We start from the raw sequence: 15,405 nt of genomic DNA on the forward strand, positions 1-15,405 counted from the left end.
GGACATAGAAAGATACATGGACTGGTGAAAAGATGTGGATATCTACTCCGCATGTCTGACTCGGACTACCACATTGTTGCCTCGATCGGTTGACCTCTCCACTGCACTCGAACTGAAGGATAATTCTTAGACCTCAACTTTTGGACCTGCCGGGCTAGAATAGCCACCGGCTCCTCCTCATAAGTCAAATCCTTGTCCAATTGGACTGAGCTGAAATATAGCACATGGGACGGATCGCCGTGATACTTCCGGAGCATGGACACATGGAACACTGGATAGACTGCTGATAAACTAGGTGTCAATGCCTGCCTGTAGGCCACCTCACCCACTCTCTCAAGCATCTCAAAGGGTCCGATATACCTAGGGCTCAACTTCCCCTTCTTTCTGAACCTTATCATACCCTTCATGGGTGAAACCCGGAGCAATACCCTCTCTCCAACCATGAATGCAATATCACGAACTCTACGGCCAGCATAACTCTTCTGCCTGGACTGAGTTGTGCAAGGTCGATCCTGAATAATATTGACTGTAAATAAGGCATCCTGTACCAAATCGGTACACCACAACCGAGCCTCCCCGGGCTCGAACCATCTAACTGGCGCACGATACCGCCACCCGTATAATGCCTCATAGGGAGCCATCTGAAGGCTCGGCTGGTAGCTTTTGTTGTAGGCAAACTCCACAAGCGGCAAGAACTAATCCCAAGAACCCCCGAAATCCATAACGCAAGCGCAAAGCATATCCTCCAATATCTAATAGTGCGCTCGGACTGCCCATCCGTTTGGGGGTGAAATGTTATACTCAACTCAACCTGCGTGCCCAGCTCACACTGTACGACCCTCTAGAAGTGCGAGATGAATTGTGTACCTCGATCAGAAATGATAGACACGGGCACACCGTGAAGACAGATGATATCGCAGATATAGATCTCAGCTAACCGCTCTGAAGAATAGGTAACTGCCACTGGAATGAAATGTGCCGACTTGGTCAACATATACACAATGACCCATATCGCGTCGAACTTCTTTTGAGTCCGTGGGAGTCCAACAATAAAGTCCATAGTGATACGCACCCACTTCTACTCAGGATTATCTAGCCTCTGAAGCAAACCACCAGGCTTCTGATACTCGTACTTTACTTGTTGACAATTTAGACACCAAGCTATATATGCAACTATGTACTTCTTCATCCTCCTCAACCAATAATGTTGTCGCAAATCCTAATACATCTTGGCGGCACCCGGATGAATAGAATATCAGGAACTGTGGGCCTCCTCAAGAATCAACTCGCGAAGCCCATCCACATTGGGTACACAAATACGACCCTGCATCCACAAAACCCTGTCATCTCCAATAGTAACCTGCTTGGAACCACCGTGCCGCACTGTGTCCTTAAGGACAAACAAATGGGGGTCATCATACTGACGCTCTCTGATGCGCTCATACAAGGAAGACTGAGAGACTGTGCAAGCTAGAACGTGATTGGGCTCCAAAACATCTAACCTCATGAACTGATTGGCCAAAGCTTGAACATCTGGTGCAAGCGGCCTCTCACCAACTGGAATATACGCAAGGTTACTCATGCTCACATCCTTTCTACTCAAGGTATCGACCGCCACATTGGCATTCCCGGGATGATACAAAATGGTGATATCATAGTCTTTCAACAGCTCCAACCACCTCATCTGCCTCAAGTTAAAGATCTGTATGCTTGAACAGATACTATAGACTTTGATGATCCGTGAACACCTCACATGACACGCCGCAAAGATAGTGCCTCCAAATCTTCTGCGCATGAACAATGGCTGCCAACTCTAAGTCATGAACAGGGTAATTCTTCTCGTGAACCTTCAACTATCGCAATGCGTATGCAATCAACCTTCCATCCTGCATCAATACTGCACCGAGCCCAATATAAGAAGCATCACAATACACCGTGTAGGATCTTGAACCTGTGGGCAACACCAATACCAACACCAACGTCGTAGTCAAAGCAGTCTTGAGCTTCTGAAAGCTCAACTCACACTCATCCGACCATCTGAATGGGGCACCATTCTGAGTCAATCTAGTCAATGTGGCTGCTATGGATGAAAACCCCTCCATGAACCGGCGATAATAACCTGCCAAACCCAGGAAACTCCATATCTCTGTAGCTGAAGTAGGTTTAGGCCAGTTCTGGACTGCCTCAATCTTCTTAGGATCCACTTTTATGCCCTCTGCCGATACAACATACCCCGAAAAAGCGACTGATTCTAACCAAAACACACACTTCGAAAACTTGGCATATAACTGGCTATCCCTCAGAGTCTGAAGTACAATCCGAAGATGCTGCCCATGCTCCTCTCGACTGCAGGAGTAGATAAAGATATCATCAATGAATACAATCACAAAAGAATCCAAATAGGGTTTGAACACCTGGTTCATTAAGTCCATAAATGCTGATGGGACATTTGTCAACCCAAATGACATCACTAGGAACTCATAATGCCCATACCGAGTCCAAAAAGTCGTCTTATGGACATCACATGGCCTAATCTTCAACTGATGGTAGCCATACCTCAAATCAATATTCGAAAACACCTTGGCACCCTGGAGATGATCAAATAAGGTCATCAATCCTCAATAATGGATACTTATTCTTGATAGTGACCTTGTTCAACTACCGATAGTCTATACACATCCTCATCGACCCATCTTTCTTCTTCACGAACAACACGGGCGCACCCCAGGGCGAGATACTAGGTCTAATGAATACCTTATCAAGCAAATCTTACAACTGCTCCTTCAACTCCTTTAACTCCGGCGGGGCCATACGGTATGTTGGGATGGAAATGGGCTGAGTTCCAGGAGCCAAATCAATACAGAAGTCAATATCTCTGTCGGGTGGCATCCCCGGCAGATCTGCAGGAAATATCTCTGGAAACTCACGCACAACTGGTACTAAATCCATGGGAGGAACCTCCGCACTCGAATCACGAACATAGGCTAAATATGCTAGACATCCCTTCTCGACCATATGTCGAGTCTTCACATAGGAAATAACCCTACTAGTAGAATGGCGAGGAGTCCCTCTCTACTTTAATCGAGGCAACCCCAACATAGCTAAGGCCACTGTCTTGGCGTGACAGTCTAATATAGCATGATAAGATGACATCCAATCCATACCCTAGATAACAACAAAATCGACCATATCAAGAAGTAGAAGATCTACGCTAGTCTCAAGACTCCTAATAGTAATCACACACGAGCGATAAACACGATCTACAATAATAGAATCCCCCACAGGCGTGGACACATACACAGGAGCACTTAAGGAATCACGAGGCACAACCAGATATGAAGCAAAATAGGATGACACGTAGGAATAAGTAGATCTAGGATCAAATAGAACTGAAGCATCTCTATGGCAAACTGGAACAATACATGTGATAACGGCTTCAGATGACTCAGCCTCAGGCCTATCTGGGAAAGCATAACATCGGGACTAGGCCCTACCACTCTGAACTACGTCTCTAGTATGGTCTCTAGCTGGCCGGTCTCCACCTCTAACTACCTGACCTCTTCCCCTAGCTTCCTGACCCCTGCCTCTAGCTGGTTGAGCAAGCGGTGGAGCAATCGGTGCCAGGACCATGGCACGAGAACTCTGCTGTGGCATGCCGCCCAACAATCTCGGACAAAACCTCCTGATGTGACCAGTACCTCCACACTTAAAACACCCATCATGTTACTATGACTGTTGAAGCCGAAGCTGACCCGAACAGGCCAGATAACCATAGTGATGGCTTTGAATCGGAGGCGCACTGATAGGAGCTGATGGTGCACTGTAGGCTGGCGGCCCAGAATGAGGTACATAAGGACCGCGACTCCCTGAAGCACTGTGAGATGCCTGAATCGCTGATTGAAATAGCATGGGAGGATAGCCTCTACCAAAAGTACCCCTGCCTCCATATGAGGCACCACTGAAACTACCGGAATAACAAGGCCTCTTATCAGACACCGGCCCCCTTTCCAGAGCACGAACCATCTCGATCCGTCTCGCAATATCTACAGCCCTCTAGAAAGTAATATCATCTCCAGACTTCTTGGCCATCTGCAGCCTGATAGTGGAAGTGAGCCCATCAATGAATCTCATCACTCTCTCCCTCTCAGTGGGGAGCAAGATAATAGCATGGCGAGCTAGGTCCACAAATCGAGTCTCGCACTGGGTAACAGTCATTTTACCCTGGTGAGAATTGATCCCAGCTAAGTGCAGGCGAACCAGCTGGTCTAGTCAACATATAATATCTCCACCATCTCTTGGAGGAACCAGTCATCTGAAGCACTACAAAATTGACCCCATTGGTCTCAACTATACCCATGTTTCGTAGCACCTCGTGGCAACGGGCTAGATAATCTTGTGGGTCCTCAGAAGATGCACCACTAAAATGAATAGGAAAGATCTTGGTAAACTTATCCAACCTCAATAAAGCCTCAGAAGACATAGCGGGCCTATCATCGGCCTGTGCTGCAACCACTGCCTGAACCACCCTAACTGGCCGGGACTGTTGGAGTCTGATACTGGGGAGTACCTGCTCTGGGGTGCGAGTAGGGGGAGTCTGGGCTCCTATGCCAGTCCGAGAGATGGCTGGTGCCACCGGGAATGTACCGATCTGGGCCACACTCTCCATAAGGCCCACCAAATGGACTAAAGCATCCTGGAGCACTGGAGTGGCTATAAACCCCTTCGAGACCTGAGCTGGTCTGACAGGTTCAGTCTGAACTGGAACCTCCTCCTCGTGATCAATTTGAGGCTCCACTGCGGGTGCTGCTACTTGAGCCCTAGGATGAGCTCTGCCTCTACCTCGACCTCTGGCTTGGCCTCGGCCTCTGCCCCTGGTAGTAGCTGCCACAGGGGGCTCAGGCTCCAGTCCGGCTACGGCTGTAGATGCAGTGCGTGTTCTCGCCATCTGCGAGAGAATAAGAATAGAATGGTTCAATCATCAATGATAGAATAAAATCGAACGATAGAGAAAGCAAGAAGTGAATTTTTTCCTAAACTACATAGCCTCTGAAAGAGAAGTACAGACGTCTTCGTACCGATCCTCCCGACTCTACTAAGCTTGCTCGTGACTCGTGAGACCTAGGCAACCTAGTGCTCTGATACAAACTTGTCACGACCCGAAATTCATACCCTCGGGATCGTGATGACGCCTAACATTTCACTTGCTAGGCAAGCCAACGTTAGAATAGTTTTTATCCATTTTTAAGAATTCAAATTAACTGATACCGAGTAAACTGAATAAACTAAAATAAAACTGAAATAGAGTGAGAAAACCCATAATAACAGCAATATCTAGATACAATCCTAGAACTGGTATCACAAGCTCACGAGCGACTAGAATAATACACATAATGGTTTGAATGTAAACATGACTGTCTGAAATAAAATAAATAGCTAGAAGAACATAGAAGGGGACTTCAGGGCTGCGAACGCCGTGTAACTGTACCTCAAGTCTCCGTCAGGCAATCAATCCCAGTAATCTACTGACCGCCGCTAGGATCGACTACAAAATTTGCACAAGAAGTGCAGAATATAGTATGAGTACAATCGACCCATGTACTCTGTAAGTCCCGAGCCTAACCTCCACGAAGTAGTGACGAGGATAAGGCGGGTCACTTACAATAACCTGTGCGTAGTATAAAAATAATAACAAGAAAGGAAACACAGAAAAAGTAAGGCAGTTAATTGATGAAAATTAGACTCAAACCTCGAAATTAGTAAAACCAGTAATACCAGTCCTCAGAATCTCATATGAAAACACTGAAAGCTAATACTATGCGACAATGAATACAAAAGACACAATCTGTTGCGGCGCGCAACCCGATCCCACCGTACAAACACAATCCTCCCATATTTCACCATATCAATATCAAGAATAACATGTAAAATCCGTTGTGATGCGCAATCCGATCTCACCATATAATCAGAATTAATATCATAATCCTCCCTTATTTCATCATATCAAAATCTCATATAAAATTCGCTGCGGCATGTAACCCGATCCCACCATATCAATATCAATCCTTCCTTATTCCACCTATTTCGGCGTGCACCCCGATCCAAAAACAAAATCAATAAATGTAATCAATTCAACAACTCAATTCACAAGAATATCAACGATTTAAGAATCATGAAAGCAAAACCATAAAGGAATCTTATACCAAATCAAGGGATACTACAACTAATACAAAGCAACAAGACAAGCCAAATATACGATAGTTAAAGTGTACAAGTAGGACAATTAAGGCAAGTAGCAATTAATTATGGAAGCATGGAAGAAATGAACGTTTCAATACAAGAATAATAAGTGACAAGCAACAAGTTAAGGTATAGGAAGCAATTTAAAGCATGCAACAGTTAAGGCATGGAATAAAATAATTAATGAAATACGGGAAAGCATGGAAACAATTACTTTGACGGCGTATATACACTCGTCACCTCGCATATACGCCGCTACATATGTAATTCACGTAACACGTAGTTCAAGGGTTCCTAATTCCCTCAAATCAAGGGTAGACCCAAGACTTGCCTCGCTCTGCAAGTAAATCAAAGCTCAACCGGGGCCTTTCCTCTAAAATCCACCTCCAAACCAATCTAATCTAACCAAAATCGACTCAATAACATCAAATAAAGATAGGAAAATCAATTACAATACATAAAGTTAAGATCTTTACACTTTTTCCAAAAAGTCAACAAAAGTCAATACCCAGGCCCGCTTAGTCAAAACCCGAGATTCGGACCAAAACCTGATTACCCATTCACCCAGAGCCCGAGTATCCAAAACCTGATTACCCATTCACCCAGAGCCCGAGTATGTGATTTATTTCAAACTCCGGCCTCAATTTGAGGTCTAAATTCCAAATTTACAAAAATTCTTAAATCTACCCAAATTCCTAATTTCTACCATGAAAATCTTATATTTGATGTTGAAATCTTATGAAATGCAATGTGTAATTGAAAAGAAATAGATTAAAGTCACTTACCAATGAATTTAGGAAGAAAATCTCTTGGAAAAATTGCCTCTAGGGTGTTTAAGGTTGAGAGTTTGTGAAAATGAGCTAAATCCCGCATTCTCAGCTTTTTGTCCAGGCGCAGATATCGCAAATGCGAACCCCGCAAATGTGAGAAATCCTTCGCAAATGCAAAGACACTCCCATCTCTGCTAGCATCACAAATGCGATGCTTTGTTCGTAAATGTGAACTGGGACCTTCTGCAAATGCGACCAAATTGATCGCAAATGCGAACCAGCTTCCCCCAGCCCCCAATCGCAAATACGAAGAATATGTTCGCAATTGCGAAAGTGACAGAGCTCGTCTACTATCACAAATGTGATCCTAACCTCGCAATTGCGAGGTCTGAGGCATGTGCACAAAACCAACAAAATCCTAACTCTTTCAAACACACTGCCATGCGTTCGAAACTCACCCGAGCCCTCGGGGCTCCAAACCAAACATGCACATAAGTCCAAAAACATCATACGAACTCGCTCATGTGATCAAAACATTAAAATAACACCTAAAACTATGAATCGGACACCAAAAGAAATAAAATTTTCAAATAAACTTAAGAACATGCAAATTTATAACCGGACGTACGAATCACGTCAAATCATCTCCGTTTTGCATGAAATATTGCAGACAAGTCATAAATACAGTAATGAACCTATACAAAGTTCCAAAACCGAAATTCGAATCCGGTACCAACAAAGTCAACTTACGGTCAAGCTTAAGAATTCTTTAAACCTTTAAATTGCTAGTTTTCAACGAATTACGTTAAATCAAGTTAGGGACTTCCGAATTCGATTTCGGGCATACGCCCAAGTCCCAAATCATGATACAGACCCACCGAGACCGTCAAAATACTGATCTGGGTGCGTTTACGCAAAATGTTGACCATAATCAACTCAAATGTGTTTTAAGACAAAATTTTACAATTTCCTCAATTTTTAACATAAAAACTTTACGGAAAAAGACACGGACTGTGCACGCAAAATCGAGAAAGGCTGAAAGGATATATTCGAGGTATCAGGGCATAAAAATAAAGGGTAAAACTATAAATGACCTATCAGGTCATCACATGGCTTCTCCACCAAACTTCGAGGAAGGACAATCAACCTATAAACCACCAAGATGAAACGACGAATACTATGGTTGGTGGAAAACAAGAGTGCACAACTTCATCATGGCTGAGGACTTAGAGATGTGGGATGTGATCTGTGATAGCCCTTTTGTTCCAAAGAAAACTATTGGTGAGGGAACAGTTACAATCCCAAAGACAAGAAAGGAGTACAACGATGCTGATAGAAAGGCCATCGAGAAGAAACTCATAGCAAATAAGATTCTTGTTTGTGGCATTGGATCGGATGAATACAATCGTATCTCTGCTTGTCAGTCTGTTAAGAAGATCTGGGAAGCTCTCCAAACTGCCCATGAGGGAACTACTCAGGTTAAGCAGTCCAAAATTGATATGCTTACTACTAAGTATGAGCTTTTCAAGATGAAGGAGGATGAGTCCATTCAGGACATGCATACACATTTTACCTAGTTTATCAATGCGCTTCACTCCCTTAGAGAAGGCATCCCAAGAAACAAATTGCTCCAGAAAATACTCAGTGTTCTACCAGGTTCCTGGGAAAGTAAAGTTAATGCTATCACTGAAGTCAAGGATATGCAAAAGCTGGCCATTGATGAAATCATTGGAAATTTCAAAACTTATGAGATGAAGAAGAAGAAAGATCTTGAAAGAAGAGAGCCAAAAAAGGAGAAGAACCTAGTTCTCAAGGCTGACAACAGAGACTCAAGTGGAGTCTTGTCAAGCAAGGACTTGATCATGCACCTGTTAATCAAATAACATGCAGTGTTAGCTGCTTCAGCCCAAAAACGCTTTGACACACCACTGTCAATCAACATTGTTCTAGTCATATCCTTAAGAGTCTTATTTTTTCTCTACACAACACCATTTTGTTGAGGTGTTCTGGGAGCAGAAAAATTATGACTTATACCATTTTCAGAACAAAATTCATCAAACTTGGCATTGTCAAACTCGGTGCCATGATCAGATCTAATACTCAAAACATTATAAGCCATCTTCACTTGAATCTGCTTCACAAATACAAGCAATACTGGAAATGTTTCATCCTTGGTCCTCAGAAATAAAGTCCATGTAAATCTGGAATAGTCATCAACAATTACAAGATGTACTTCTTTCCTCCTCTGCTATGTATCCTCATAGGTATACAAAGATCCATATGAAGAAGATCCAGTGGCCTTGATGTTCTCACTTCCTTCTTTGGTTTAAACGAGGACCTGACTTGCTTCCCTTTTTAACACGCATCACACACTTTGTGATCATTGAACTTTGACTTGGGCAGCCCACAAACCAGGTCCTTCTTGATCTGCTTGTTCGGCAAAGAAAAGCTTGCCCTAGTTGTCTGTGTCATAGCTCAACATTGTCATCAATAGAACTTAGGCATGTAAGATCACCACCATTTAGAGAGTTGAAGTCTGCAACATAGATGTTCTTGAACCTCTTTGCAAACAAGACCACTTCACCAACTCTGAGATTTGTGATAGTACAAGATTTTGACAGGAACTCCACGTTGTTCCCTTTGTCACAGATTTGGGATACACTCAATAAGTTGTATTTCAAGCCAATCACATAATTACATTTTCAATTGAGTGGGAAAGTGTTTTGCCAATCTTTCCAACGCCAAGAATATACCTCTTCTTGCCATTTCCAAAGGACACACTCCCACCTTGCAAGGCCTTGAATATGAGAAAATCATCCATTCTTCCAGTCACGTGTTTAGAGCAGCCCCTGTCCATGTACCATTTTTGACTGCTTCCCTCCACTTCAGCCTGCACATAAAATCATAGATTAGATTTAGGAATCCAAACCAGTTTGGGTCCCTTGTAATGATAGAATGAGTGAATCAAAATTCTTTTTGTCCATCCAGGTATCATATATTTCTTATTCAAAGAACTAGGTTCCTTAACAGTAGGTTTCCTTTTAACAAAAACATTATTTTTCTTCTAAGATTAAAATTTAGCTTTACAAGTGTCCTTGTATTGACCAAGTTGCCCACAATGAGTGCGAAGCCAATTATCAGTCACAGTAACATACTTGCTATGGGGATTATAGGGAGCTTTAACCTTATGGAACCTGTTTCCTTGCCTGTTTCCATCATTACTTTTATACATAGACGTGATTACATCAGAGGACCAGATCCATTTAAGAGACTTCTAAATCATTTTTAACTCTTTTTAAGTCCTCCTGGAGTTTTTTATTCTTTTCAAGCTCAGCAATGAGGCTTATTTTGACCTCTTTGAGCTCCCTTTAAAGCTTAAGTTGAGCCTCACTAGCTACTTCTTTCCCCTTAGGGGTTTTTATCCACTTTTTCATTTGATTTTTTAACAAGGTATTTTCTTTTGTTATTTCTTCCACTTGTTCCTTTAGATCTACAATTACAACCACCAAATCATCTCTCTCTTATTCTACCTCTCCAATTTCCTCAGTTAAAATATTTTTCTCACTAATAAGACTGTGATAAGTATCAATCAAAACATTTGCTAAGGATATCAGTTTCTCTTGAGAGTAATTTTTCAAGTTTCTTTGAACATCAAGAAAATTTACCTCATCTTCCTCGTTGTCCTCATCATCATCAGATTTGGCCATGAGTGTAAAGATAGAATCAGAACTGCTTAATGGGATAAAACCAAAGCTGACTTACCTAAGGGCATTTGGTTGCAAATATTTTGTTCTCAACAATGGTAAGGAAGCATTAGAAAATTTTGATGCAAAAAGTGATAAGGGAATTTTTCTTGGTTACTCTTCTCAAATCAAGGCATACAAAGTCTACAACAAAAGGACTCAATGTGTAGAGGAAAGTGTGCATGTGATCTTTGATGAATCTTACCACTAAAGTAGGAAAGATTCACATGATAAGGATGATCAAGATGGAGATTTCTCAAAGGTTCTTGGAGAAGCCATAGATATGGAAAATGGGAAGAATTATCTAATGAGTCAGATCAAGGAGATTAGTGAAGAAGATGCAGCATAATCTCCAGCCAAAACGGAGGAACCTGGTCCCTCTATAACCGTAACTGAAGCTGAGCATAGGGTTGTTGATGTTGTATTAGGTGCTCCTGATGCATGACAAAGAAGTGGAAGTCATATTTATGTTGATGCCAATGATGGGTCAAATACGGAGGAACCCAGTCCCTCGCATTTTGAAGTTTAAGTATCTAACTGAAAGAGTTCACATCCTCTTCAAAATGTGATCACTCCCTTGGACTCTGGTATTCAAACTAGATCTAAGGCAAGAAATGATAGCATCCTAGGAATCTCAAATCTATTCAAGGACAAGAATGAATCTTTAAAATCTCAAAGAGGGCCTTTAACAAAATGTCAAGCTAAAGAGTTGCAAAACAAGGTCATTAGACTTCAAGTGTAAATACATAAGTTGTTAATTGGGATGGAGAGCTCAAGGATAAAGGATATGAGTTGTCTAGGTGTTATAATTATCTTATGGTCCAAATTCATGTCCAAGAAGAGGTGGATTAAATCCCAAGAGACATCCTCTAAAGAAGGTCCAAATCAGGTCACTATTGGACCTATTTGGCACCTAAAAATATGTCCAAACTTGCAGCCCAATAAGTCCTACATGATGGGCTCTGGAATGAAATTTTGATGATATCAATAGCTCCGTATAATAATTTTGGACTTAGGAGCGTGTCCGAAAAATTATTTGGAGGTTTGTAGTGGAATTGGGCTTGAAATGCCGAAGGTTGAATTTTTGGGAAGTTTGACCGGAGGTTGACTTATTGCTATCGAGGTCGGAATCTGATTCTGGAAATTGAAATATGTTTGTTATGTCATTTATGACTTGTGTGCAAAATTTGATTGTCATTCCGAATTGATTTGATGTATTTCGGCACAAGATATAGAATTTGAAAGTTCAAAGTTCATAGATTTTGATTTGAGGTGCGATTCGTCATTTTGATGTTGTTTGATGTGATTTGAAGCCACTACTAAGTTTGTATTGTATTCTGGGACATGTTGGTATAATTGGTTGAGATCCCGAGGGCCTCGGGTGAATTTCGAAAGGTAAATGGGGTGGATTTCGGACAAAGAGGGTTGCTGGAAATTTTTGTTGCAGAGCTGTTCTTTTCGCCAGAAATTTCTGGTGCGTGGAGCCAACTTTGGAAGCTTATATATCGTAATCTATAAGGTATCTGAAAATTTTTAAAACGTTAAAGTTGTAGCCCTTTGATTCTAATTTTAAGAAAGTTAAACTATTCATTATTTGAACATTTGTACAAAAAGTTATGATGGATTGAATGAAGGCTGGTAGAGCAGTTTCGCCAGAAATTTCTGATGCATGGAGCCGACTTTGGAAGCTTATATCTCGCAATTCATAAGAAATCAGAAAATTATCAAAACATGAAAGTTGTAGGTTTTTTGATTCTAGTTTTCAGAAAGTTAAACCATTAATTATTTAGATATTTATACATAAAGTTATGATCAATTGAATAAAGGCTGGTGCAAGCAAGTTATGGTGTGGACTTTTAGTGACGGAAAATGGATTTTTAGTGATGGAAGGGCAGAAACTTAAGGACCAAAAATAGTCATTTCCTTCATTTCGTTTTGGATTTTTGGAGCACGGTTCTTGGGCGATTTTCACGGGAAAATATTGGGGTAAGTGTTCCTTATCCTATATTGTTTATATTTCATGATTTCATACTCATTTACATCATGAATACGTGAATTTATGGAAGAAAAATCAAGATTTTTGCAAAATCTTCCAAAAACAAAAATTTAAGATTTGTAGGTCGAGTTGTTATCGGAATTTGGTAAAATCGGTATGGTTGAACTCGTATCGGAATGGGTGTTCGGATTTCGTAAAAATTATGTCGGGTTTCGAGAGGCGAACCCCGCGTTGACTTGTTACAATAAATTTTCAAGTCGACGTTTTATTATCCGGAATTATTTTCGATGAATTTTAATGAAGTTATACAAATAATTTGGATAGATTTGAGCTGCCCGGAGGTCAATTCAAGCAAGAAGGCTATTTTGGAATATCGGCCTAACTTCGAAAAGGTAAGTGTCTTGCCTTACCTCGAGTGAAAAAATTACTCCTTAGGCATCGAGTCTTATGTGCCATTTATGAAATGTGAAAGCCGTGTACGCGAGGTGACGAGTACGTACTTGGGCTTATATGTGCAAATTTTATTGGGTTAAAGTCTTAAGGCATTATTGGGTAGTAAATTGGATAATTATTGGTATGTATTTAATCATCTAATTGCCATACCTCGAATCACATTTATTGAATTTGTTTCTATACGACAATTCGATGTAATTATTATTTGTATATTTATGTGAATTCCGTGAGTTTGATGGTTTGATATTTCTTGAAATTTAATTTCATTATGAATTTTTTCTTTGCAAATAATTAATTAAGCAAGCTTAAGAAGACAGGTTAATATAATTATCTAAATTTAGATTAATGAAGGCTTTGCTTTATGCTGAATAATTTTTATCTCTGTTAATTATTTTTGTGGTGTTATACACATTGTGTGGAGCCTTCGGCTATTTGTTATGAAATTTTATTGATTTGGTTGTGTCTTTGTAATTTGGTTGTGGCCATTGGACAAATTGTGATATGAATTGATTTTGTTATGTTGCCGTGATAATTTTTCGTGTAAATTGTTGTGTTGTGTGAGTTATTATTTGAGGATATAATGGTGTCATTCTACTGTTGATATTATGTGGGTATAAGGGTGGCATTTCACTGTTGTGTTTGTTGGAATATTGTCTGGGCGGAGAGATAAGGGTGGCTATAGGAGAGATAAGGGTGGCAATAGGAGCGATAAGGGTGGCTATTGATATTGTCAGGGCGGAGGGATAAGGGAGGCTATTATAGGAGTGATAAGGGTGGCTATAGGAGAGATATGGGTGGCTATTGTCATGGATGATATGTGATGATGTGGAGTGGTTGCATTGGTGATTTTATGTGATGTTGTGACATTTCTTGTATTTATTTTTATACCTTGTGCAATTTGTCTTCTTGTTGGTAAATTGATAACAATCTGATTTATGTTGAAATTGGGAGCTTGTGACTATTGCCACGCGGATTATGAAATGAAATATGGGTACGAGGTGCCGTTAAAATAAAATAATGATATTGGCACGTGAATTGTCTGTGCAATTGTGATATGAAATGTGGGCACGAGGTGCCATGGTTAAATAATGATGATATTGGCACGTGAGTTATCCGTGCGGTTGTGATAAAGAAATTGGCACGAGGTGCCGTGGAAATATAAAATTGGACTGAGACCCGTACTTTATGATTTTGAAATGAGGAGTCACATGGTGACTTTTATTCGAAAGATACTTATTTGAAGGAATTATATTTGAAAAAGATTTATTTGAAAGAATTATAATTGAAAGATATTTATTAAAGGAATTATATTCGAAAAAGATTTAATTGGAAGAATTATAATTGAAAGATATTTATTGAAGGAATTATATTCGAAAAAGATTTATTTGAAAGAACTATATTTGAAAGATATTTATTTGAAGGAAGTATATTCAAAATATATTTATTGTAAAGTATTATATCCTGAAGAGTATTATTTGAGAAGCATATAGGCGAAAGATTTATATTTGAAGGACTTGATTTAATTAGGTGTACTTGTATTTATCATTTGTTGAGCAATATTAATGGTTGATTTGTGTTGCCCTTATTGTTATTTATTTTCTATTATTTTTATATATCTTTTTGCACAGGTTATTAGATTAGTGAGTGTCTTGACTGTACCTCATCTATACTCCACTGAGGTTAGTCTTGATACTTACTGGGTACTGGCCGTGGATACTACACTTCTGCATATTTTTGTGCAGAGCCAGGTATTGGAGATATCGGACTCGGACAGAGTTAGAGTGGGATCGCAAGGATTCAAGGTAGAGCTGCTTGGTTGTCGCAGTTCCTTGGAGTCTTTCCATTTTATTGTACTGTTATTTATTACACTACTAAAAATTCGGCAAAAACCGACCAAGGTCGACCGACCAACTTTGGTCGGTCAAAAAACCGACCAAAGTTGGTCGGTTTTTCAAAATATTTTTTTTATTTTTTTTATTTTTACGAAACCGACCAACTTTGGTCGGTTTTCTTTGGCGCAAAAATGCGGGAAACTATTTTTGAGTCTCACAAAATTTATGTTTCAAGAAACCGACCAACTTTGGTCGGTTTTTCAATTAAAATAAATAAAAATTAATATTAAAAAAACCGACCAAAAATGGTCGGTTAATTCGGCGGGTCATTTAAAAAAACCGACCAACTTTGGTCGGTAATTTTACTTTTTAAT

General features: G+C 40.4%; 1 protein-coding gene across 1 annotated transcript; it reads right to left on the bottom strand.

Moving 5' to 3' along the window:
• Positions 1–8,985: 8,985 nt before the first annotated feature.
• LOC142168912 (uncharacterized) lies at positions 8,986–10,714 on the bottom strand. Its single transcript, XM_075230087.1, has 4 exons — positions 10,538–10,714; positions 9,706–9,897; positions 9,420–9,470; positions 8,986–9,252 (listed from the first exon to the last, which is right to left on the bottom strand). Exons 1-4 carry the CDS (start codon positions 10,712–10,714, stop codon positions 8,986–8,988), a joined length of 687 nt encoding a protein of 228 aa, XP_075086188.1.
• Positions 10,715–15,405: the final 4,691 nt, after the last annotated feature.

This window comes from Nicotiana tabacum, chromosome 14 (genome assembly GCF_000715075.1).
Source record: "Nicotiana tabacum cultivar K326 chromosome 14, ASM71507v2, whole genome shotgun sequence".
Classification (NCBI taxonomy): Eukaryota; Viridiplantae; Streptophyta; class Magnoliopsida; order Solanales; family Solanaceae; genus Nicotiana; species Nicotiana tabacum.